We start from the raw sequence: 24,194 nt of genomic DNA on the forward strand, positions 1-24,194 counted from the left end.
GGGTTTGCTCTGCCATCTTCACTTTGAGTTTGTTCTCTCCTTTCTACCCAGGCCCATTGCCCTGCCGTGGGTTTGCCACTCTAAACCCCATTTTAGAAGTGAGGTGCGTGGTGTCTGTGCCTGATCCCCAGCACAGCGGTGGGGATGTTTCACAGAAAATCTTGGATGCTTTTATTCCCATGCCGAGTTTCCCTGTAGGGATTAATCTGCTGTGATTTGCCCTAAGGAGCTGGTTTTAAATGTGTGGCGGTGTTAGATCTGAAAAGAAACTGTAAAGCAGCACATTATCTCAACCTTCTTTTTTTTGCGAGTTACAATTAAATACCTGTCAGGTCTATTAGCCTAATAAAAATTCTTGCATAATACCATGTCTTATCAGATAGATTTCTTGTTGATTATCATTTTAGCAGACTTTCTGGGCTGGAAATACTCCATACCAGGTGTCTGCATTAAGCTGAAGGCATGTGCCTGGAAATTTAAGTCAAAGCTGTTTGCTTGCTTTTGAGAACAAGGATAATGGGGCAGAAAATGCCAGAATGTTGAAAGGGTTTTGGAGCAGCCATTTAAAAATCTGATGGGAGCAATGAGAAGCATTTTGCTCCAAGGAATAACCATTGCTGTTCCCCCATGGCAGTCCTGGCAAATGTGGCCTTTGGGAAAACGCGATTTATGCAAGGGCCATGGAGAATTTTATGTCTCTAACAGTTAGTTTTGAAGTCCCTGTTCTAGATAGTGGGAGAAATGGGCTCAAGATGGGGATTTATACGTCGTTAAGCTACAGAGTTCGGGCATTTCTGATGACTGGAGATTTTGAACAGGTCAGGAGACACTTTGAATGTGAAACCACAGGACATGATGCTTCTGTGTCAGTGCTACTGACTGATCTCAGGAGTTCCAGAACAGAAACCAATTAACTGAGACACAGGAAGAGAACTGGGATCCATCCTGCTCTGTGTTCGCAGCACGCTCAGGGTAGCGGATACACCCGGGATTGCTCACAGCCAAGTAGGAGATCCCGTTATTGACAATACACTAATAAAATTGTTGCTCCAACTTTGTGTAGTTTACAGTTAACATCTCTGTGTGGTGGTTTATTTATTTGGCGAGTGAGTTTTATAGTTTAATTACGCAGCAATAATTTACATGCAAGAGAGTTGGCAAGAGAAGAACCTGCTCCTGCCCAGCGCTGAAAAACACTGTTTTCCCTGGCTTGAGAGATTGAGTAACTTCTTCCATTCATTACATGCATTTTTCCTTTCTTCTGCATGCTTTCTATACTTAATACTTCAAGGAACTTACAAGGTGCACAGTCCTGCAAATACTTCCAGACAGGTGTCGTGCTGTCACCTGGACTTTCACTGGTACTCTGCAAATTTGCAATAGAAATGGTAAAATGAAGGCTCTTCTTTTAGGATGAGCCTTGAGCATGCCCGCAGATGTTATTTAGCTTTCTGAAACATGGACATGAATGTGACTTTCACTGAAACATCACGTTTATGTGACAAGACAAAATGTTTCCACAGGAACTTTAATTAGAGCTAATGTGAAATGATTTACAGCTTTATGAAGAGGTGGCTTAGAATATTCAATTGCCCGATCTGCAGTTGCAGGATAGCAGCAGCATTTGCTCTGTGCTGTTTTTATTGCCCTGTGGTCACTTCCCATGAGCTAACCTGTGCCTTACCAAAACTTCCCTAGCTCGAAAAACCAAGAAGAAGATAAAAGGAATCCAGCAGACGGGTGCAGCGGGAGCGCGGGATGCTTCGGAAACACCTGGAAACAAGAGCATCGTCCCGGCGTCGCTGCCGCAGCTGACCCCAACCCTGGTGTCACTGCTGGAGGTGATCGAGCCGGAGGTGCTGTACTCGGGCTATGACAGCACGCTGCCCGACTCCAGCTGGCGCATCCTCTCCACTCTCAACATGCTGGGAGGGCGGCAGGTCGTGGCTGCAGTGAAGTGGGCAAAGGCAATACCAGGTAATGCACAAATACATTTCCCCCTGTACTTGGCACTGGGGAGGCTGCACCTCAAATCCTGTGTTCAGTTCTCATCCGCTCACTACAAGAGAGACATTGAGGTGCTGGAGCAGGGCCAGAGAAGGGCACCGGAGCTGGTGCAGGGCCTGGAGCCCAAGTGTGATGGGGAGCGGCTGAGGGACCTGGGGGGTTCAGTCTGGAGAAGAGAAGGCTCAGGGGGGACCTGATGGTTCCCTACAACTGCCTGACAGGAGGATGGAGCCAGGAGGGGCTGGGCTCTGCTCCCAAGGAACAAGGGATGGGACAAGAGGAAACGGCCTCAAGCTGCGCCAGGGCAGGTTTAGATGGAGCTGAGGAACAATTCCTGCCCCAGAGGGTGCTCAGGCATTGGAACAGGCTGCCCAGGGCAGGGCTGGAGTCACTGTCCCTGGGGGTAAAAGATGTGTAGATGTGGCCCTCAGTGCCATGGGTTAGTGGTGGCCTTGGCAGTGCTGGGCAGCAGTTGGACTTGGTGTCTTAAAGGTTTTTTCCAGCCTGGTTGATTCTGTGATCACAAAGTGCAGTGTTTGTATTTTGCTTAAAGTCTGCCTTTGCATTTGGTATCCATCAAAGCCTTCACAGGTGAAGCTTTAGTGATATCTGGGCTTGTTTGTGCGTCTCATGCTTCTGGAGTGGAAAAGCATAAAAAAACAGCTTCAAAAATCTTAGTACAATTATAAATTAGTTCATTTTAATGGAACCCTTTGGCCACTGAGTGCTAAAATTTGTATTTAAATGGAGATTTGGGTTTTAAAGTAATGCAAAGAGCTGTGGCTCCACTGCAGAGAGAATTATTTCTTGAATATTTTTAGCAATGAGGTTCTCTGGACTCAGACTGCAGTTGCTGCACTGCCTGGTCTGGGTCTGCACTCATGGATGGTTCTGTTTTTACTGCCCTTCACTATATCTATAGATTTTTGTTGACTGTGAATAGGCATTTGAATGTCCAGTTCCAGGGTGGAAGTCAGGACATTGATTGTGTCTCAAGCACTGTAGCCACACGATTAAGCTGACCGTCACCAGGGAAACGGGAAAGGTTTGTGGCTGTTTTGGCTCCCACCTTAAGACACACTTAGCAAGTGCCTTGCAGAAGAAGTGATGTTAAATCCCAGCCTTGGACGTGGCATCCCATGCTACCAGGGCCGAAGGTGAAGCTGAGGGTCTCTTTATTCCAGACAAAGACAAGTGTTTTCTTCCCTTCCACTTCTACTCGGTACCGCTACCTACCTACCTGCTTTCAAAACCCCAGCAAAACCACCTCCGTAATGCGGATGGTGCCCAAGAATAACATCACTTAGCAGGGCTGCCAAAAAAAATGCCCAATAATGGAATTCATGAGTCATAATGGTGTCTCCTTTGAGGCAGGGAAATAAATTAACAATAGGGAAGAAAGGCTGGTAAATTCAAATATACGTATCCAGCAGAGCTGGGAATAGAGGGATTTTTAGCCCTTCAGGGCTTCTCTGCAGTGGGGGATTAGGATGAGTTAGCCTGCATTAGAAGAAGTTCACATGCATGCACTTTCTTCTGGGCCGAGTCTTCAGGAGACCATCTGGTACTCACAAATACGGATTTAGATGCTGTTTTTATACAACAGTTCTGTGTTCATCATCTCTTCGAACAGTTTCCCTAATTAGAGAAACCCTTCAGGTTGGAGCATATGCTCTGAATGTAAATGCCAACCGTCTCTTTAATAATCACACTAATAGGAGCTATTCCTATCCCCTTTTTATCTGCTTCTTTTGTTTGTTAAGGTGGTTCTTCGTGAGTATTTAGTTTGTATATACTGCTGCTGTTGTACACCTTCAGGCATGCTAACAGCGAGCCAGCATTGCCTGCCAAACCCTTTAGCTGGGATTTCAAAATCATGAAATAACTTTGAAACACTTTGCCTCTGTTTTAGAAGTAGTAAATCATACTTGATGCTCTCTGCAAAGGCAGAAGCTTTTCTTGGTTAGACATACCAAGTTTTGTTATATATGAAACTACTGCATGCCATCCATTCGCACATCTCCAGGCAGCAGCGCTGCTGGGAGCTCTTTAGATGCCAGATGCTGAATAAAATTAAATAAAATCAGCTGAATTCAGACTTCAGTGATGATTCAGTATGGCACGATCGTGTCTTGCTAAATGTAGGCAGGATCTAATAGGAGCTAGTGCTGCTCGTTAAAAGCTGTCTGCATTTTAAGACTATTTAAGGGACCAGTTTTCAGATTTTACACATTTCCTCCCTGATTAATTGGCTCTGCTCGTGCTGCATTGTAAGATCAAAAGCAGTTACTGATGGTAACTAATGCAGTACGTATTTTGTAAGTTCAGCGTAGAGCTGTTAATTATTGATATTAAACCCATTAATGCCTAGTGGGCTGCACGTACAGAAAGTCAAAAATACTGTGATTTTTGGAAGATGGCCCAATGAATTACGGTGTACATGAAATACAGCTGTTGGCTTCTGCAAACCAGCTAACTGCCCATCAGTTCCAGATAAGCACAGACATATATTCTGATCATTTTCTAATATGTTTATGTCTCCTTTTACTACCTGTAGTACATATCAGAGCACCCAATCTGGTACTCTTTCCATCCAGAACATAACTTACGTCATGGTTATAAGATCCCAGGGCGCACGTGTGCTTTGCTTTGGTAGATGGTGAATATACAATACAATGCTGAGTTCAAGAGTTACTCTTCCTGTTGCTTTCTCTTGCCCTTCTGTTTTGTATGGTTGACAGTTACGCGTTCAAACCAGCTCAAGGTTGTGTGATCCAGGAGCTTTCTATTCAAACCTTCCAGATCTCGTGTGTATTCTCACTGTCCAGAAGACAGAACTGGAGTCCTTAAACGCTTAAGCCCTACATCTGCAAAGTTTTGAACAGAGAGAGGACTCGTTGATGGCGTGCTGAGTGTCTGAATGGAACCTTAGTAGCTGGAAAACAGCCCTGAAATCTTGCACCCCTTTTAAAATGCACTTTTTTCATCCAGCACAAACTTTGCAATAAGCACCTCTTACTGTTCTTAATTTCTTTTTGTCTTCCACCAAAATCTCATCTGAAATACGTGGCTGACTCAGATGGTCGTAATATGGCAGGAAATGTTGTTACTGCAGGTACAGAAATACCCTTCTGAAAGTGGTAGCCTGCATTGGTAAGTCAGGAGCTGTACTGATGGTAACTGCGGTCCTTTGCCAAGTTACAGGAGTTTATTTCTTCTTCTTTACTCTCACACCTCAATTTCTGTTTTCCAGGTTTCCGAAACTTACATCTGGATGACCAAATGACCCTTCTGCAGTACTCCTGGATGTTCCTAATGGCTTTTGCCTTAGGATGGAGATCATACAAACAGTCAAACGGGAATCTCCTGTGCTTTGCCCCAGACCTGATTATTAACGAGTAAGTAAGACTTGACACGGTGATGCTGGGGTTTGTACTCAGGAGGTGAATCACTGGGTAGCAAATTCATGCCAAGATCACAGATCAATCTGTCACTTGCAGGGGGTTTTGGTTTTGGCAGGTTGCTTCGCGTTTTTAAGTAAGTCAAATGCAAGGAAGGTGCTTTAGATATTAAGTGTATCTGTAACAAGAAGTTTTTGTGGGAGGTGTTTGTACAAAAATACTCCGTATTGTGACTGTTCCTGCACCAGGCATTACAATAATTCATTTTACCAGAGACCACATAGTTGAAGCTTTCTGGGATGGAGAGCAAAGTCTGGCAGATTGCATGGTGTACAGTCTGTTTATTGTATGAGAGTGATGGTCCTGCCAGGTTCACAGCATTCTTGATCAGTTAAACATTTCTATCTGAACCTGATTAAAATCTGGCTAAAAAGACAAGGTTACGAATGGAAAAACTCATCTGATTTATGTTTTCTTGTTGAACTTTGTTACCACATTTCAGGAAAAGCTGAATTTTCTAGAATCCTTGGGCATCTTTTTTCTTGCACTGCGCATCATTTTCCTTGCTTTTCTCAAACCCGTGCTGTGCAGTAATTCTGCCTTGTAGAGGAGTGAAAGAGGGAATTTGGGATTGCCGAGGTGATGGGCAGCAGGCTTTATTGGAGACGCACTGGGGATAAACACTTTGCACAGGAATATGCATCCTTATATTACTTTCCATATAATATTTTGAGGGTGCAACAGCAGATTGCGTTAGGTGATGCCTTTCTGCCTCCCGTCTGGAGAGCAAACACTCCGTCTGTCCCCTCTCCCACAGAGATGGATTCTGGATCAGCCCCAGTGCACTGTCACATTCTCCTGCCGTTCACTTTGGAGCCATTTTAGTGTTTGTGTCCTTCAGCTCTGATTTTAAAAGGCCACTTCTTCCCGCAGTGTAACAAACCTGAGGGGTCTCTCAGCCTTGCCCCTCCGGTGATTCCACGTTTCTAAGCCCTGCCAAGGGGTTCTCTCTGTGCTTGGAATGAGTCACTGGAAGTACTCTGTGGGTGTGAATCTTTGAGGTTGCTGGTCAGAGCCATGCAAAACAAGTTGACCCTGCAGGTTCCAGCTGAGGTGATGCTGTCACTGTGGATTTGCCATTTGTGGGGGCTAAATCGAATCAATACGATTGCACATACAGCCAGAACCCTTTTGTAGCATCACAGTTTCACTGACAGTGATTTAAGAAGTGATTCAAGTGATGACGTTTTATTCATGTCTCTGTTTTTCTGTCTTTAAAATGGGGGCAACGCTCATCCCTTTGGCATGCTCTGAGACAGCAGTCTTAATATTTGCGTTCCTTTTGCAATTCAGAATCAGAGCTCTCGAATCTCTTCTCTGTTCAGAAAACCATTACATTTCAGACTTCTCCTTTTTCGTGTTTATGTGTCTATTCCTGGTTTATTTCAATGTAATGATTTGCCAGAGCATTTATAAACTGTCAGCATGTCTTTACAATAAGATTTTTCTTGGGTGATGAGCAGATGCCAGGTGAGGGCCCATCTGTGTGCTGGTGTTGGTTGAAGTTCTTAGAGTTATGTCTCTGGAGTAAAACAGTCTCTGCGTGGTGGAGTTGCCATAATTGATGTGGTCACTGACAAGCGCAGTGACATCTGATTTGCTTTAAGGCAGGGGTCCCCTGCTGTTTGAGCAGTGGGTCGGAACCATGCAGCTTTACAGCTGCCTGTGTTGGTACCCAACGCATTTACTGCAGTCCTGTTGTACTAAATATTAATTCCCAAAATGCCTTCTAGTCACAGTTTCTGTACATGAATTGTTTATCAAAGTAACATTTGTTTTCAATAAAATATGTAGACTGAGAGAATCGCCATCTCTTCTCCAGTGTGCTACAGGTTCCCCCTAAAACCCTCTGGTCGTAACTTGTTATGTACCATTCATCAATAAAATACAGCCACCTCTGAGCTAAACATGACAAATACTGAATAATTGATAACACCACATGAGTTCCAAGAGGCTTCTGAAGCGCAGGGAAAGCCAGAGGGGCAGTGCTGCTGGGGAAGTGTTGCGATACTGAAGGGTTGGGTGTGACAAGAGGGACATGATGGCATCAGGGGAAAAATGCACTTGGGTTTTAATGATCAGAGGTGCCTGATCTCTCTTAATGCATCATTCAAACGATAGTTCCGCAGTATGTGATATCCCAGAGAAACCTTATTCAGTGGTACTTTGTGATGTGCATCTTGGTGATCTTTCACCCAAACAACTCCTTCCCACGCTCATCCACCCATCACCACCCTGAAAACTCTCACTGAATGTTTTAGGTATGTTAGAAACGTGTCCAAGGTAGAGTTGTAAGTTCACTGAATCATCATCACAGACTGCTTTGGGTTGGAAGGGACCTTAAAAAGCTCTCCCAGTTCCAACCCCTGCCACGGGCAGGGACCCCTTCCACTAGAGCAGCTTGCTCCAAGCCCCTGTGTCCAACCTGGCCTTGAACACTGCCAGGGATGGGGCATATATAACTTCCTTCTGTTTGGCTTGTTGTGGTGTCTTTTGGTTTGTTTTTCTCCATCTTAATGATCCATTTGGAAAAAGAAATGAAATTGTTTCTGCGCTGTGTAGTGTTGTTTGTGCAACAGAATTGAAACCTTCATTTTGATTGTCTGAAATCTAGGATCAAGGTCAATTTTACAGTTAACTGAAGCTGTCTGCATCAGATTTTGGCTTCCTGTTCAGTAGTTTCAGGTTTGTGCATGCAGATGAAGAGATGTGAGTCGCTCAAACTTGTAATTTTTGAGATCTGCAAATGACTTTTCTACAGGTCTGTTCTTTAGATGAACATTTTTCATTTGTAACTAAGAATTTGGCTCCGTATCAATAATTGCGCTTTCAAAGCCTTATTTCCGTGAAAGACTAGAACACAATTGTATGTCTTTACCCATACTGCATTCAAATGCAGTAACTCCAGGAGGTCTTCATCTCCAAGCCCCAGAGCCTTTAGATTGATGATGTACTTGTTTTTCTTAAATGGAAGTACAAACAAGTTGAGGAGTTGGCAGGAACTTCCAAGCCTCCCATGAGCCCCTCAGGCACACTTGTATCATTTCAGCCTTACAAACAGTGGCAAATATTCACATGGATGGGTTTTCGATTCTGTTGCATAACTTGAGTTTACACATCAAACAAAACTGTATGTATCACATTATGCTGTGATAAACATCTCGCTGCGTATATGGAATTGCACATACTTGAATCTCAGTATGATCTTAAAAATATATTTAGCCTACTTTTCACCCCCCAAATCCCTTTGATTTTACTTATAAACAAATCAGAGAATCATGGAATGGTTTGGCTTGGAAGGGACCTTAAAGCTCATCCAATTCCAACCCCTGCCACGGGCAGGGACACCTTCCACTAGAGCAGCTTGCTCCAAGCCCCTGTGTCCAACCTGGCCTTGAGCACTGCCAGGGATGGGGCAGCCACAGCTTCTCTGAGCAAAGAGAAAATTCACCCTCAGAAGGGTCATAAGAAAAGTGCAGGTGTTGCTGGGTACAATGTAAATGAAGAAATAGAACAGACAAGCATCTTACAAGCACATTATTCAAATGAACATAACCTCAAGATACTTGAGTTCTTTATGGGGATAATAAGACTTTCTTTAGATGCATGTGTCTGCTCAAGCATATGAGTAACATGAATCTTCCATGCATTTACCCTTGCACCAAACCTCTCCTTTGTTATTCCTGTGTAGTTACTGCTTACTTAGATGGAGTAGCAAGATCCACGAGCTCATGTCAACACTTTTTAGGCAACTGGGTGTAAGTGGGCTGTACATAAGAACCCGTCTAACCCGTTAAGAAGTTGGTCATGCTACATTTTCAGCTAACAGGTCCTTAGCATTTATAAACATCTTGCCATGAATGGGCAGAAAGCTTCCCAGAAATCAGTGGGTTGTTTTGCTGGGTGCTCAGGTAGCTTTGCTGTGGTGGTGAACGCCTCTTGGCACTGGTACCGCTGGAGATCCCTCCATAACTGGGTTTTCCAAGTACCATTGGTGCAGTCTGTGCTGTTCTTCTCAAGCCTCAAGTTGGCAGCCTGGTCATTTGACCGGTCTTCTCCTAAACAGTGAATACTTACTGGATATTCCATTTATATGTCTGTACTCCAGTCACTTATTTGGATGGGGTGGGCATCACCCAATATAGCTGAATAATGTTTATCACATTGGCTGTCCTAAGTTAAATATGTCTTATAGGGTTGGGTAGGTAGGGTTATAAGGGCAAGGGAGGGGCAAAAATGCATCTTCAGTTATTTTAAGGCTTTGGAAAATATTTTAGATTTACATTTGTGTGCTTCATTTCTGGGTAGAAATAATGCACTTCAGTGGGTTAGTGTGTGGCTGTTCAGGGAGCTCATGGTTTTACATTTCAAACCAAGACAAATGATTCTTTGATAGCAGTATGTACTAGCTGGCAGTTTTATACATAATATATGTGGTTTTGTACACATACACACACTAAACTCTATTCAGGTTGTTGAAAAGTTTGGCAGCTTAATAAATCTTGGGCTTCAGACCATCATTTAGTGTCTGGAGGTTGTCTAAACCTGTGATTTTGGAGTATTGTCCAACTGTTTCTGCAGTTTGTGATTCAAAACATGCTCTTGTTGGAACCGGCACTGTTACTACATCAGCTTGAGGCCTCTGGTCGTGTCACAGGCACATGAAATTACAGCGAGCAACAGTAACTAACGCACAGTTGTGCTCATCAAGTAGCAAACGCCATTTAATCGCTGCCCAGCTTTAGAAAGAAACTCTTGGCAGCCCTGTGTTTTAGGATTTTGACTCTGTGTGCGTACTCAGAATCTGATCTCTTATTGTCTTAGATTTGAGGTCAAATCCTTGGTTTCCTTTGTCATTCTGTGCCATACAGATTTTCTGAATTGGTGTTATTTGAATAGAAAGAAATTATCAAGTGATTCCAGTTTTATAACCCATGTTTCATGAGTTCTCTTATTCCCAGAATTTTTTCTGAACATTCTTTTGGAACTGGTTCTGTGAAGTCTGTATCATCTGTTTTTCAGAACACCAGCATCTTGTTTACTGGCTTTTTTATTCTTTTATAGACTTTGCTGAACTGAGTGACTCAGAGCGGTGTTGAAAATCATCACATGCTTTTGCCATCAACATGGCATCCCACACAGCATGTATGTGTACATCCCGTGTGTGTTACATGGGCTTTCATGGAGCTCAGACTTACAGCTAATGCTCTGCTCACTCCTGGCTACAAAAGCAGAGGAGTATTAGATACTTACGGAAGAAGAGGGTGATTCAAATCTGACTGGGTGTACAGTCACTAAAGCAGCATCACTTCAGAAGTGATAAATTGCCGTTAGCTCTTTAAAATCTCCATTTATGTGAGTGGGGATAAAGGCAAAAGCTTTGAACTACTGCGATGGGGCAGTGTCACCCAGCACTCACTGACCACAGCTCCAGCTCTACCTCCTGAGCTGTTGTGGAGTGCAGGCAGCTTCCCTGGATTGCCGGCCCTAGTTATCACCAGAGCTTTATGTGACGACTCCCCCAAGTCAGTGTGGTTCTGTAGATGGGTTTTGCTAGGAAGAAATCATGTGTGAGGTCATCTCTGATTATAATACCGCTTTTAATCAGCTACGTGTAGTACCTGGTTGAAGTGTGTGGTTTATGTGTGGGTAAATTAATTGCTAACCTTGCTAAATGCCCTCTGCAGGGAGGGTGTCAGTGCAGCCAGAAGGAAGCACAGCGCCCCAGACCCTGCTCTTGGCTGGGTCTTTGGTCCATGCTTTGGTGCGGGTCCTGGGACAGGCTCCCCCTGCTCAGCCCGGTGGCAGCTGAGATCATGGATGCATTCTGTCCAGGAGATCTGCGAGGGGAATGTCTGGGACCTCTTCCCAGGGCAGTCGCCAGCATTAAGGACTATGCAGTGAATCAGCTTCCCTCTTGCCCTGACACAGCCTGGGTGCGCTGCTCGCCGGGGCATGGTGCAGAGCAACATGTGCCCTCGCAGCAGCGGAAGGGAGGGGGCTGTGCTGCGCTCTGGGGTTTGGAGAGCTGCCATGTGCAGAGCCTTGGTATTGCCAAAAATCTGTGTCTGCAGATAGATTCTCAGGCTCGCGGATGTGATTGCATTTGCAGCACAGAGAAAGAAATGACAGGCTGACCCATTTCATAATGTTTATTTTAACCTTCTGCCCAGAAATGGTAATAGTTTTACATGAGGAAAACTGCTGAGCCCTGTCACAGAATGCGTTTAAATTACTCAATTTGAAATATGTCAGATGCCCTTTGATACAGCCCAGAGGGGTGAGGAGAAAACTTGCCAAACAGTGGCTTTGTGTCAAGTGCCCTGAGAAACATCCCACAACTGAATCTCTTACACTTACTCCTGTGTCATGCAGCTCGCCCTCATGTGCACTTTGAGTTCTCGCTGTTACTCCTTGCATGATGCCCATGTTTGTACACTGATGTATGTGGTATGTGTGTTGGTGTATGTCACCTGTATGGCTCTTGGTACTGTCTGGGTATGAGACTGTACCACACATAGTCCTTTAACATTCAGAAGGAGTTGTCCAACAGCATGCATTTGGGAATGATGGGATTTAGGCTTGTACTTTGTTGGGGTTTAATACAGTTTTGATAGCTTGTAGTTCTGACTTTTAAAGCCGATCAATACCTGTTATTCTTAGGTAAAGTTCTTGTTTTCACATAGGGTTTCTTAGGATGCTTGTGAGGGCACGTTATATGATGCTCTTGCAGGGCTAAGGAAGGGAGAACTGAAAAAGGCAGCAGTGTGAGAGGAGCTGGTGCAGTTTCATACCCAAATCTTACCCTTAACTTCCAGTTTTGTCTGTATCGTTGTGTAGATTATAATGCTGAATAGGTGATGTCTTAGAAACCAAAGATTTTCCTTTGATTGTTGATTCGTCTTTCCATTGATGGATAGGAACCATACTGCAGTACAAAGGTAGCAACATGCAATTGAAATAAGAGACGTTGCTTTAAGAATGTAAAAGGATGTGAGAAGTAGAAAGTCACTTGAAAAATTGAGAAGTTGTGGCAAGTTGATGCTATCCCCAGTGAGCAAATATGTGTTAAATCTGGGTGTTAAATCTCAACAGTACTGAAAGAAGGAGTAATCTCGTCTCCAGTCTGATCCACCATCACGCTTCTTTACACAGATTAAATACTTTGGGACTGCCAGACCTTTGTCACGTAGTGACCAAACTGGATTTTTAAGTGAAGTTTGCACTGAACTGTTGTGTTGGCTGTTGATAACAGGGCTTACTGAGCAGTCCTTGGTAAAGACAGGCTTCCTTTGTGGCACTGGGATTTCAGACGTCATGCTCCCCTCGCGCTGCAGTTCTAGGCCAGTGTTTGTATGTGGTGACCAAGGCAATCTCCCTGAATGTGTTCACTGGATTAAAAAGCACCAGGATTCTGCTGTGGGATAGATCACGTACTGCCTTACCATTTGCCTGTACAATCCCTGCTGCTCTTGAATGAAGCGTGGAAGAACTTGGATGTAGAACTTTCAGATATGTAGACATACAACTAATTCTTACGCTTTTATTTGTCAGGCAGAGAATGAATCTACCATGTATGTATGAACAGTGCAAACATATGCTCATGGTTGCCAGAGAGCTGTCGCGGCTTCAAGTCTCCTATGAAGAGTATCTCTGCATGAAAACGTTGCTTCTCCTCTCTACAAGTAGGTGAACAGTTAAATACCTGTGGGAACAATGTAATTTTAACCTGCCAGTACTCTGCATGTGCATGTGTAGTTTAAAGTGGTGTTAAGCATCTGATACCAAATAAAAGTCAAAATGTGCATCTTGGCACCTGACTGTGTAGGGTAAGTGAAGGAAGTTCAGCTCTTAGAAGATACCAGACATTCATGCTAAGATATTACATATATTATCTTTTATATTTACACTGAACAATAGCATTAATTCTTACAAACAGATGAGAACAGATGAAGCCAGGTTGGATAGGGCTTGGAGCAAGCTGCTCCAGTGGAAGGTGTCCCTGCCCGTGGCAGGGGTTGGAACTGGATGGTTTTAAGCTCCCTTCCACCACAAACCATCCCCATGATCCTGTGACAATGTGGGAGCATTGGGCTTTCCCCCAGTGCAAGCAGGAGGCTCCTGCAGCCCAGCGTGGGGCCAGCTCACTGCTGCCACGATCGGTTCCTCCCCGTGCCGTCCCCTCGTCGCCCTGGCAGGGCCGGTGCATCCTCGCCTGCCAAGCCCAGAACTGGGACAAGGGCTCCTTTCAGAGGGAATTCTTGGCTCCACGCTGCCGTGGGCTTTGTAGGAACTTGAAACTTGCCCGAAACTGCAGATTTAAAGCAGTTTCTGAAATCTCTCCCAAAAATTCCTCAAGTGTTTTGGATGTGGTGTAGGCCAACTTTCCTTACAGGAACTGGAAATTTCCTTCAAGAAGTTTCCATGGCAGGAATGGTGAAGAGGCAGCACTCGTACAGTTAAGGCCATTCAGGAGTGAGGAGTGGCAGCCCTGGTGTTAACCAGCAGAAGGCCTCTTTGTTATGTTTGCAGTGGAAGACAATACGTTTCCACATTTCTCTCTGAGTACATACATTGTGTGAGGGGAATGTTGTGGAACCTCTGAAAACTGAGGAGCTGAGATCTGTACAGCTTTTTAATCCGTGACTGCACAGTTTTAATTTCTGCTTATTGTGTTTCTGTGTTTTCCAAGAGAAGAGGAAGGAGGAGTAAAGCAGGAATCCCACATGGGTCTAGACACATAGCTCACACATAGACGTAGCGCACAGGCCTTTTCATTTAAGTCATTGAAGCAACAGTTGATGTGTTGTCATGTCCTGTGCAGACGAGGCAGGCAAAATACTTCCACATCTCACAGATGCTGACAGTGTAGCAAGGGTTGGATTTTGTGAGGAAGGGAGTGTGGTTTGGAGGCCTCTTTCCTTTCTCTTGCTTTCAGTCAGCTTTGTTTCAGCTCTCTATCTTCTTTTTCCATTCACTTCACCAAGGTAACCAAACGCTTCAAATCAAGCATCTTAAGGTCCATGTTATGCTTGATTTGTCCTCATCTGTTTACTAGTCCTTGGCCTTTAGGACCGTCCCACTAGGAGAACATAGGCACAGGGACTTCACGTGGATTTCAGTCTCCACGCTTTGGGTTCCTGACCCACAGCTCCTCGTCTGTCCAGTGCTATCACGGTGTTCCATCCCTATTCCAAGAAGCTCAGCCCGAGTCCCCCCTGGCTTGGGCAGCCAGGTTGTTGTCCAGTCTCTCTGTTACTGCCTTGCCTGGATGCGTTACTTGATCCATGTCAGGAGGCTTGGAACTAGATGATCTTTCAAGATCCATTCTGAGCCAAGCCATCCCGTGATCCTGCTGATGATCCTGCCCCTGCTCCTCCCTCAGCACGCAGAGTTTTGATGGAATCTGTCTTAATGTCATGTTTCCCCAGACACTGAGAGCACAGGAGCTCCAGCGCTGATAGGTCTTCACCAAGGCACTTCCAGGGCTCAGTGCTGTTGCTTCCATCCTCCAGTTCCTTTCCTTCTGTTTCTTGTTGGGTTACCTTTGGCATTTTTATTTTCACTTTCAGCAGTGTGATGCTGTTGGTTCATCTGCTTGTTTGTCTCAGTTCCCACACTCTTTCCTTGTCTCTCATGTGTCCTTCCTTTAAGCCGTTTTTGGTGTAACTGGTGTAAGAGAAGTTAAATAAAGGCACAGTTTGTAGATGTGTAATGTCTTAAAGGGTTGTATCAATGTTACAGTTCCTAAGGAAGGCCTGAAGAGTCAATCTTTATTTGAAGAAATCCGTATGACATACATTAAGGAGCTGGGAAAGGCCATAGTGAAGAGAGAAGGGAACTCGAGCCAGAACTGGCAGCGATTCTATCAACTGACTAAACTGCTGGACTCTATGCATGATGTAAGTTGTGAAACGAATGCTTTAGACATTCCAGATGGCTGAGTTTGGGGATATGACAGTAATCTCCTCTATCCTTTCTGCATTTGAAGGGATAAGTATCAGGGGGGTGGGATGGAGGAGACAGTTGTGCTCCCCTACTCCAACTAAAGGCTCTTTGGAGGAGGTGAACGTGGTGCTTTCAGTCTGCTTTTGAGTGGTCTCGACAGCAGTTCGTTTTGTCATTGATACCATTTTCAGTCTTTTAATTTTTTCAGTCTTTAAATTTTAAAAACTTTAGTTTTTAGAAATTGTGTGGGTTTAAAATGGAGGAACTGAGGAATTGTCACTGACTTTGCAGTAGCAGCAGAAATGGGGAGTTTAAAACCAAAATTATCTCAGAGACCAGCAATTCAAGAATCTATGGAATTGTTTGAAACTGCATTAAAATCATGCATCAGCACTATTTTTAGTAGGAGTAGCGGTCTAATTTTGCAAAGAATTCCAGAATTCAGGCTGCCTCCTCTTGCGGTATGTACTCCAAAACGTGCAGATGGTACAAAGTGGTGCTGAAGCTGGGTAAGGCAAAGGAAACTTAAGAGACCTCAACATTGTTTTGTCTTTCTTGTTGCTGTACCATGCACCTGGAAAGATCTTGAGCTTGTCCATGGGTATTTTATATGCTGGAATAGGAAGGAGACAAAACCTCTTCCGGATTTGTAAAGACCTTGCACGAGCTGTTGTTTTCTATTAGAAGACCAATTACAGGACTTGCTAATTAAGCTGAGGGCAATTAGCACCCAGGCGGGTGCTGGCCTGCGCCTCACTGCGGAGGCAGAGGAGGGGAGGGAGGAAGGATGTGGGTTAATAGTTCTTCTGTACGTATTTGTGTGAAAGTAATTCTTTGCTTTATCGCTTGTAGGTGGTTGAAAATCTTCTGAGCTTTTGCTTCCAGACATTTTTGGATAAATCCATGAGTATTGAGTTCCCAGAAATGTTGGCAGAAATCATCAGCAATCAGATACCAAAATATTCAAATGGAAATATCAAGAAGCTCTTATTTCATCAGAAGTGACTGCCTTAACACAAAAGGGTTGCCTTAAGAAAACGTCAAATGATAGCTTTTTTTTTTTGTAAAGAAAAATCCCTACAGACCCTGTTGGTTTTGTCCTTGCAGCGGTGTTTCTTTTGTAATTATGCACTACATGTGGTTTACAGAGGGCCAAGAGTTAGGCTGGAGGAGCGGCGGAGTGCTCGCCTTGGTAAAGGAGTGGGGAGAAGGGCAAGGAAAAGGAATGGTGTTGGTCAGAAATTCTCTCTCTCCCCTCGTGCGACATCCCTGGATGCGTCGGAGCCAGCGGGGCCAGGCTGGGTGCTCCGGACATTGTGCTGGTGGAGGAGTTGCTGCAGTTGGCTGAGACAATTTTCTAGGCTATTTTTTTGTGTTTTTTTGTTTTGTTTTGTTTTATTTTGGGTTTTTTTTTTTTAGTCAAGTGTTTTGGATTTTCTTTTCTAAGGTAGCGTTTGGTTCCTGCATGTGTAACCTGAGGAACGTTTACAAGTGTATATCGGAAAAGGGAAGTTGTGCCTTTTATAGCTATTGCTGTCTGGTTTTAGCCATTTCCTTTAACTTTCTATACCGTGAACTCGGCTTGTTCATTTTTTCTTACCTGATTTTTTTGTAATACTTCAAGATGCCTATTGTACAGCTGGTTTTATAAGGTGGGGCAGCTCGTAGCTTTCCTAAATGACCTCTAGACATTAATCCTCGAGTATATTCACACGATGAAAATGGGTTTAGCCTTTTCTAACCTAAGAGCTTTCAACTGCCCAAGCGACCATCAAGATTTGGCATTTTTTAAGGGCCAGGGTGGGTGGGAGAACTCTCAAATCTAATTCAATAGATGTGAAAGAAACAACTGCTTTTGGCTTAGGTGCAAAAGTGTTGGATATGCAGATTCATAGAAGATTAGCCCAGTCCTAAACTGGATGTAAATGAGCAGGTTATTTTCTATATTGAAGAAAAAAAAAAAGCCTGATTTTTGCATATGATGCAACAGCCATAACTGAGAGTCACGGGCTGCATTGATGCCAAGAAGCTCAGTCCTGACTGCCCATCAGGAAATTTTCAGGAAAATATGCATAGCTTAAAGAAAAGTTTACTTCTGTGTGGAGAAACTCACGTTTTCTATACACTGAGATCTGTCATCACACAAGTATATCCGGAGAAACGCCACTGACGTAGAGGCAGACGTGTAATTATGCCCAGTGGTTTGGTTTTGTTCTGTTCTCTTGTGTCGGTTCTAGAGCTCTCTCCGTGGGGCAGGAGGAGGGAAGAGCAGCCGGAGCAGCAGAGCTTCGAGCCCCATTCCCACATCTCTATGGCCGCTGCTGGGCCCATCCTCTTCCCTGGAGAGCAGGAAAGCTCCGCTACTGATCTCGTGGTCTTAGAGTCGTACGTCAAACCGTCTGTGTTTGTAAGGCTGCATCCCTTCACCCCAATGACTAGCGTGCCATAAAACTCCCCTGGGTCTTGTGAATTTCTCCTTGTTGCCATTGATACCGATATTTTAAACCGTTTAGAAGCTGTAGTAGCCTTTTCTACGTGCACCTTAACAATTTTCTGTATTTCAAAATTGAAATCTTTCCTAAGCCACTCTAAAATCTGATTTTTACGCAAAGTGGCCAGAGTATTTGTGTAATAGAAACGAGAAAGATCATCTGATAAAATACAAAACCTAATATATTTTTATATTTAGTTATAGTTTCAAATATGTATAATCGGTATATTCGCTGATCCAAGAAAAGAAGGGAAGGGCTACTGCAGCTTTAAAAGCAATTTATTAAATGATTGTAAAATAGCTTGTATAGTGTATAATAAGGATGATTTTTAGATGACAGATTGCTTTATCATGATACATGTAATTATATTTTTTGTAGGGGTCACAAATATGCTGAATGGTAACCCGTCCCCGCTGGGGTTTGTCTGGAGGTAGTGCTGAAGGCGTCGGGGTTTAGTATCCAAAGAAGTACTCTGTCTCAAAAGGAAAACCTGTGTTCAGTGGGTGTGTTTAGGGTTGAGTTTTTGATGTTTTTTCAAATCACTGTGTACAAATCCCAGCTGGAGCTTGGATGGAATACTCCTATCTGTATGGTTGGGTACCATTCGCCAGGCGTTTGCTAAATCCGACCTCCGCTGCAGGCAATGTAACGGGGAAGATGCGTGTGAGCACCCACACCTACACCTCTGAGCAGACGGGGGTAGTTTCACATACAGCCTCACCTACCACAGCAGAAACAGCTCGACAAATTGGGCAATAATACACACACAGGTACCAGCAATATGTAAATACGGAGCATAGGTTGTTCACCATACACTAGCACGTTTCTGTTGTTAGCAGAAGGTGGTTTCCGAGCAAAATGGGAATCCGAATTTCCACCCTTTCTTAAAGCCCTGTTTGAATGCTATACCTATTAAGAAAAGCTCCTATATTCAGTACTTTGGAGTAAAATATCATCTTTAATAAAAAAGCAAAGTAACCACTCTCTGATCTGTAAAGGATATATGTACATTTTCTTACAGGGAAGGGCAAGTTCAGTATTGCAGTTACAACTCCTACCCCCATTTCATGCAACTATTCACACAACCGTTTGAGATACAGATAGGAGTTCTGTGCTGCTTCCGGGGGCTCTTCAGCTAAAGGAAAACTGGGGTTACTTTGGAGAATGGTTTTAAAATTGCATCCCCAGGAACCCTGATTTGAGCTTGCGTGGAAGAGTGGTGGTGCAAGCGGGTGTGCAGTGGGTGTGCAAGCATCTGCGCATCCATAGACACAAATACAGAACTTCTCTTTTTGCCAGCAGAAAAGTAACTGGAGTGAACATGAACAAATGATTCCCCGTCTTGAGAGAACCGGTAACGTAGGAGAAGAGAGGCTCTACCCCCTCCTAGTCTGTATCCCTTTATATTCCTTTTTAGTTTAGGGATTTAAGGAAAAAAATAAAAAGGAAACTGTGATGTTAGAAGAAAGCAATCGTCCTGTACGTGCTGTTAGGTTTTAAACTTCACCATTCGAAGTCTGTAGTGCTTTAGTAAGCAGTGAGAAGTCCGTGTCCTGTGTATCCGTAGTCCTTGTAGCAGTGGGTAGTATCTGCACTCTGGATAAAGCAGGGAGAATTCTGACTTCGTCTCTTCAGTGCCTTATCACAAAGTGCATCGACCGAGGGGCGGCCGCCGGCAGCCCGGGCGCGGAGCTCGTGCACGAGCAGCGCCAGGAATGGCCTTAGCGGGAGAAGCGGGAGCTCCGGGAATGGCCTTAGTGGGAGCAGCGGGAGCGGGGCCGAGGGCTGGGGATGGAGCTGGGAAATGAGCTCGCCATTTCACAGACAGGGGTAGAAAACAGGAGGAGGAAAGTGCCTGGATGAACATCAGCTCAATCCTGTTTCCCGTAGTCGAACTTCAGCGAGTGAGGACTGGAGGGTCACACCTTAGCGTGAGGGTTTCGGAGGGTGTACTTAGAGTAGTTACGCTCTATCCTTAGTCCAGTCTGCAACCAGGTGTTGCTGAGCCATTGATGCCACATAGGAACCAAATTTTCAGGAAAGGACTGGGGCCTCCGAGGCAGCGGGAGGCTCCGGGGTGCTGATGAAAGGCTGTGTGTATGGAAATACCCCACCTCCCAACTAACGTGCATAACAGCATAGAGTCAGCGATGTGTCATTATTCTATTTTGTATATTAAACAAGAGATATATACTGGGGACAAATCCTATATCGTACCGGTGTATGGCATTATTAAAAAAGAATCATTATTTTTATCACAGTAATTTTAAAACAGCATAAAGGAAATTAAACCAGTGACTCCTGTTTAAAAATGAAAGTTGTAGTTTTTTATTCATGCTGAATAATTCTGTAGTAACAAGTCTGTAGTTTTCACCTACTCAGTGAACTGTTGGACTGTAAAAGCTTGTGTGGAATTGTTGAACATTTATTTTTTCATTTGAATTTGCTGTTCTGGTAATACAAAGCCACACATCTGTACAGAAGTTGCAGTAAATGTGAGCCATTTACAGCAATGCCGAATAATGGACAGAAACCATATAATAAAATTCTGCTTTTTTCATTAAATGGCTCCAAAATGCTTTTGTGCAGTGTTTGCTGTGTACCTGGAGGGGGTTGGTTCTCACAACAGAGTCAGCTTGTTCATCTGTTCTCATCACTCACCTCATCCGCAGGAGTCACTGATGCTAAAGCTAATGGCCGATGTAGTGGAGTTCTGGAGGGGGAGAGCGTCTGATAATTAAGTTCAGATGAACAGTTTAACTTGCGTCTCCCAAACCTTGCTGTGTTTGCCACGGCATTCTGAACATCCATTTCTGGGGCCGAGGGGGCAGGAATTGATGCCCCAGTTTCTGAGAGAAACAGCTCAAAGTGAAGTTAGGGAAAAACCAGAACTGATTTAAAATGTGTTACTGAAATGGTTCTTGATGGTTTCACACTTGTCCGAAATGCAGGACCTCAGACTGGTTTGGGTTGAAGGGACCTCAAAGCTCCTCCAGCTCCAACCCCTGCCACGGGCAGGGACCCCTGCCACTAGAGCAGCTTGCTCCGAGCCCCTGTGTCCAACCTGGCCTTGAGCACTGACCAGTTTCAAGAGCCTTGGTCTCCCAGCTCCTAGATTTACACGTTTTGGGGTTTCACTTGTGCCACTGCTTTTTCCATGTTTGCACCCCCAAGTCTTGGGGCTTTTCTACCGCCAAGGGCTGAAGCAGTCCTCTCAGAGGACAGATCCACCTCCAGCCTGCAAAGAAAGCCCCAAGGGATGGCTTGAAAAATCATTCCCAAATCAGCGGTGCTGGAAACACCCCTGTGGGGCTGGGGACGCTGCACTTGGTGCTCAGAGGGTCTCGAGGTCCCCAACCAAAACCCAGTGCTCTCGTGTTCCTTCCCTGCCACGTCACCACTGGAGTTCTTGAAAAGCAACTTATCTTCAAGACATCAGTAAATAAAACTGTTTTCTTCCTTCACAGGGCTCATGCCTGTGCCCCATTGTACAGCAGCGTGAGAGTCGTGCCATCATAAAATCTCATTTAGCAGCAACTCAAAATGCCAGCTTCCAGCAGGGAGGGATTTCTTTGAATTGTTTGCAATGAAACCAGGGGCTTACATAAAGTTCACTTTGGGAATTTCCAGGCTCGATGGCTGCAGACTGGGGCCAGAGGCAATGCACGGACAGGAGTTACAGTAACTCCATCTGTCTGCGTAACAATTCTGAACGATGCTTTGGGGAGATGCAGCAGATCCATGGGTTACAAAGCACTCCATGGCTCTTCCATGGCGTCAGCCAGCTCAGTTCGGTTCCTTATCAGCAATGCTGATAATTTCATTTATGGGGAGACCTGAAGCTGGTCTAGATAGCACATGAAAAGGTGTTCTCTATTCAACTTACAGCATGGCTGGAGCAACGGCAACTGAAGAAACCCCCTAAAGGGGAATAAAAGTTCCTTAGTCTCCAGTGGCCAAACCCATGGATGGAAACTTGCTCTGAAGCACACCGGAGTGGTGGCAGCAGTAAATATTCAATACATCACAGGCCTGGCACAGCACCAAAGCATAATTAAGGATATTCTTTGAGGTCACAACAGAGACCTTTACATTTAGAACATAACAAGTAAGTGGAATCCTTCTAATTACAGGCCCTGTTGATGTGAGATCAAACCACATGAAAAGACAGAGGCAAAACTGCTGATGCAGCATCTAATACGGCCACTAATTGCGTTGCTAATGCACGAGGACAGGGGTTGTACTGCCCGCTTGATGTGATACCTGGTGGAAAAGTGACCCACTGCGCCCGGTTGAGTGCTGTGGGCCCGGCTGGCAGCCGGGAAGGACGGGGAGCTCAGGAAGCGCGGCGCCAGCTCGCTCCAGCCGCGCAGCATCCGTGGCTGTGGGATTCTGTGTCCTAACCCTTGCCGGGAGGATTTTCTGGTTCGGGCCCCACTGGGACGTTTCTTTGTGTACAGAAGAATGAGCGCGAGCGGGCTCAGCTCTGCGCTGCTCCTCAGCCAAGCGCCGCATCCAGTGGGATGCACTGGGAAGGGTTCATGTGTGCAGGGACAGCACACCCCCCTCGGGAGCATCCCCAGGGAAAGCCGTGCAGCGCTTGGGATGCCTCGGGTCTTACCTCAATGTGTTCCCTGTCAGTTTAAAGCCATGTTTAAACGGGGGGGGGGGGGGGTGTGTCTCCATCTTCTCTTTATTCCCTTCTTTTCACTGAAGCAGGCCAGGTTGCATCCAACACTGAGCACTTCCCGTGTGCTCACAGCATCCCCCTTCTTCTGTAGTCAGGACAAACTACAGCTGTGACAAGCCCCTTTGCCACAGGAGGTGCCTGGGGGAGGACAAGGAGGGCAAGGACAGAGTTGGTGCTTTGTAGTCACAAGGCTTTCATGCACAGCTGTCTGTGTGCAGATACAGAGATAGAGGTAGATGATGTAGATAATATAGATGATAGAGATATAAGTATAGACATGGATATAGATGATATAGATAATATAGATAATAGAGATACAGAGATAAAAACATAGACATGGATATAGATAAAGATGATACAGATATAACTATAGATGATACAGATATAGATGATATAGATACAGATCTAATCTGTCTGTCTCCCATGAGCACGCCATGGCTGCGGGGCTGTGCCTGTTCCCCAGCTGCACACATGTGTGAGCTCCAGCTCCTGCACTGCTGACAGGGGTTGGAGGAGGGGAGCAGAACCCAGAAACAAAACCCATGGCTGGCCGAGGCCCCAGGGCCGGATCCAGCAGCGTGAATAGCACAGCCAAGCCAGCAGCGCATTGCCTGCACCACAGCAGCGAGCAGCCCCTCTGCAGCAAGGGCACAACATGGGCAGCATCACAGAGCCCCAGTCACTGCCGAGGACACTGAGCAGGGGGACATGCAGCAGATACAGAGATTGAGAGGGACGTGGAGCTGTTGGGGCGAGTCCAGAGAAGGCCACAGAGCTGCTGCGAGGGCTGGAGCAGCTCTGCTCTGGAGCCAGGCTGAGAGAGCTGGGCTGGGGCAGCCTGGACAAGAGAAGGCTCCTGAAGGGGAGACCTGAGAGCAGCTCCAGTGCCTGAAGGGGCTGCAAGAGAGGGAAGAGACTTTGCAGTGGGCACAGCCCTGCCTGGCTGCCCTGCTCCCCAGGAGCAGCAATGACAGCCTGTCACTGCCACTATGGAGTGGGGACATGGAAGATGGGACATGGACTGTGCCAGGGAGATGGACCAGGATAAACCACTGATACAGTGATGAACTTGGGGAAACAGGGGCTGCCAGGGAATCGGGAGCTCTGAAACCATGAGATTCGTCCTATAAGGCATTAAGAAATAGTATCTGCTTAAATAATGCTCACAAACAGCTTGACAAATATTTCCCCCTTGCCAGACAATGGTGCTTCTGTCATTCCCCCTCCTATGGTGCTGTTAATGCTGCTCCACAGAGGTCCAGCCTGTGCCCCTACTTGGCCACCGGCCCCACCGCAGTTGTGCTGCTGCACAAAGCATCCTCAGCCACAAACCAGCCTTCATTAACTCCTCAGTTCTCCCATGCTCTCTGCTTGCAGGCAGCACTCCCATGGCCGAGCTGCAGCAGAGCCACGCGTGCTCCTACCGCAGACACACAATTCACCTTCTGCACGGCTCAAAAACAGCGAGATTACCCCAAACCAACAGTAACAAAACCCAACCAGCCCTTGGTAAGACAAAACCCCGGAGGGGGTTGCTTCCACAGCTCCCCCTTGGTGGAGATGCTGCTTCCTAGGGGGATCGGCCCCCTCCAAACC

The 24,194-nt window shown here is 45.4% G+C and overlaps 1 protein-coding gene across 1 annotated transcript in view; it reads left to right on the forward strand.

Annotated features, from left to right (window-relative positions):
* NR3C1 (nuclear receptor subfamily 3 group C member 1) overlaps positions 1-20,473 on the forward strand; it is a 62,547-nt gene extending 42,074 nt beyond the window's left edge. Inside the window, exons 5-9 of the mRNA XM_057427806.1 lie at positions 1,699-1,977; positions 5,261-5,405; positions 13,023-13,153; positions 15,213-15,370; positions 16,269-20,473. Coding sequence (XP_057283789.1) covers positions 1,699-1,977; positions 5,261-5,405; positions 13,023-13,153; positions 15,213-15,370; positions 16,269-16,421 — 866 coding nt within the window. The 3' untranslated portion in view covers positions 16,422-20,473. The remainder of the gene's footprint in view (positions 1-1,698; positions 1,978-5,260; positions 5,406-13,022; positions 13,154-15,212; positions 15,371-16,268) is intronic.
* Positions 20,474-24,194: the final 3,721 nt, after the last annotated feature.

This window comes from Pezoporus wallicus, unplaced genomic scaffold (genome assembly GCF_028554395.1).
Source record: "Pezoporus wallicus isolate ANWC-B61680 ecotype Strahan unplaced genomic scaffold, APGP_CSIRO_Pwel_v1 contig_13614, whole genome shotgun sequence".
Taxonomy (NCBI): Eukaryota; Metazoa; Chordata; class Aves; order Psittaciformes; family Psittacidae; genus Pezoporus; species Pezoporus wallicus.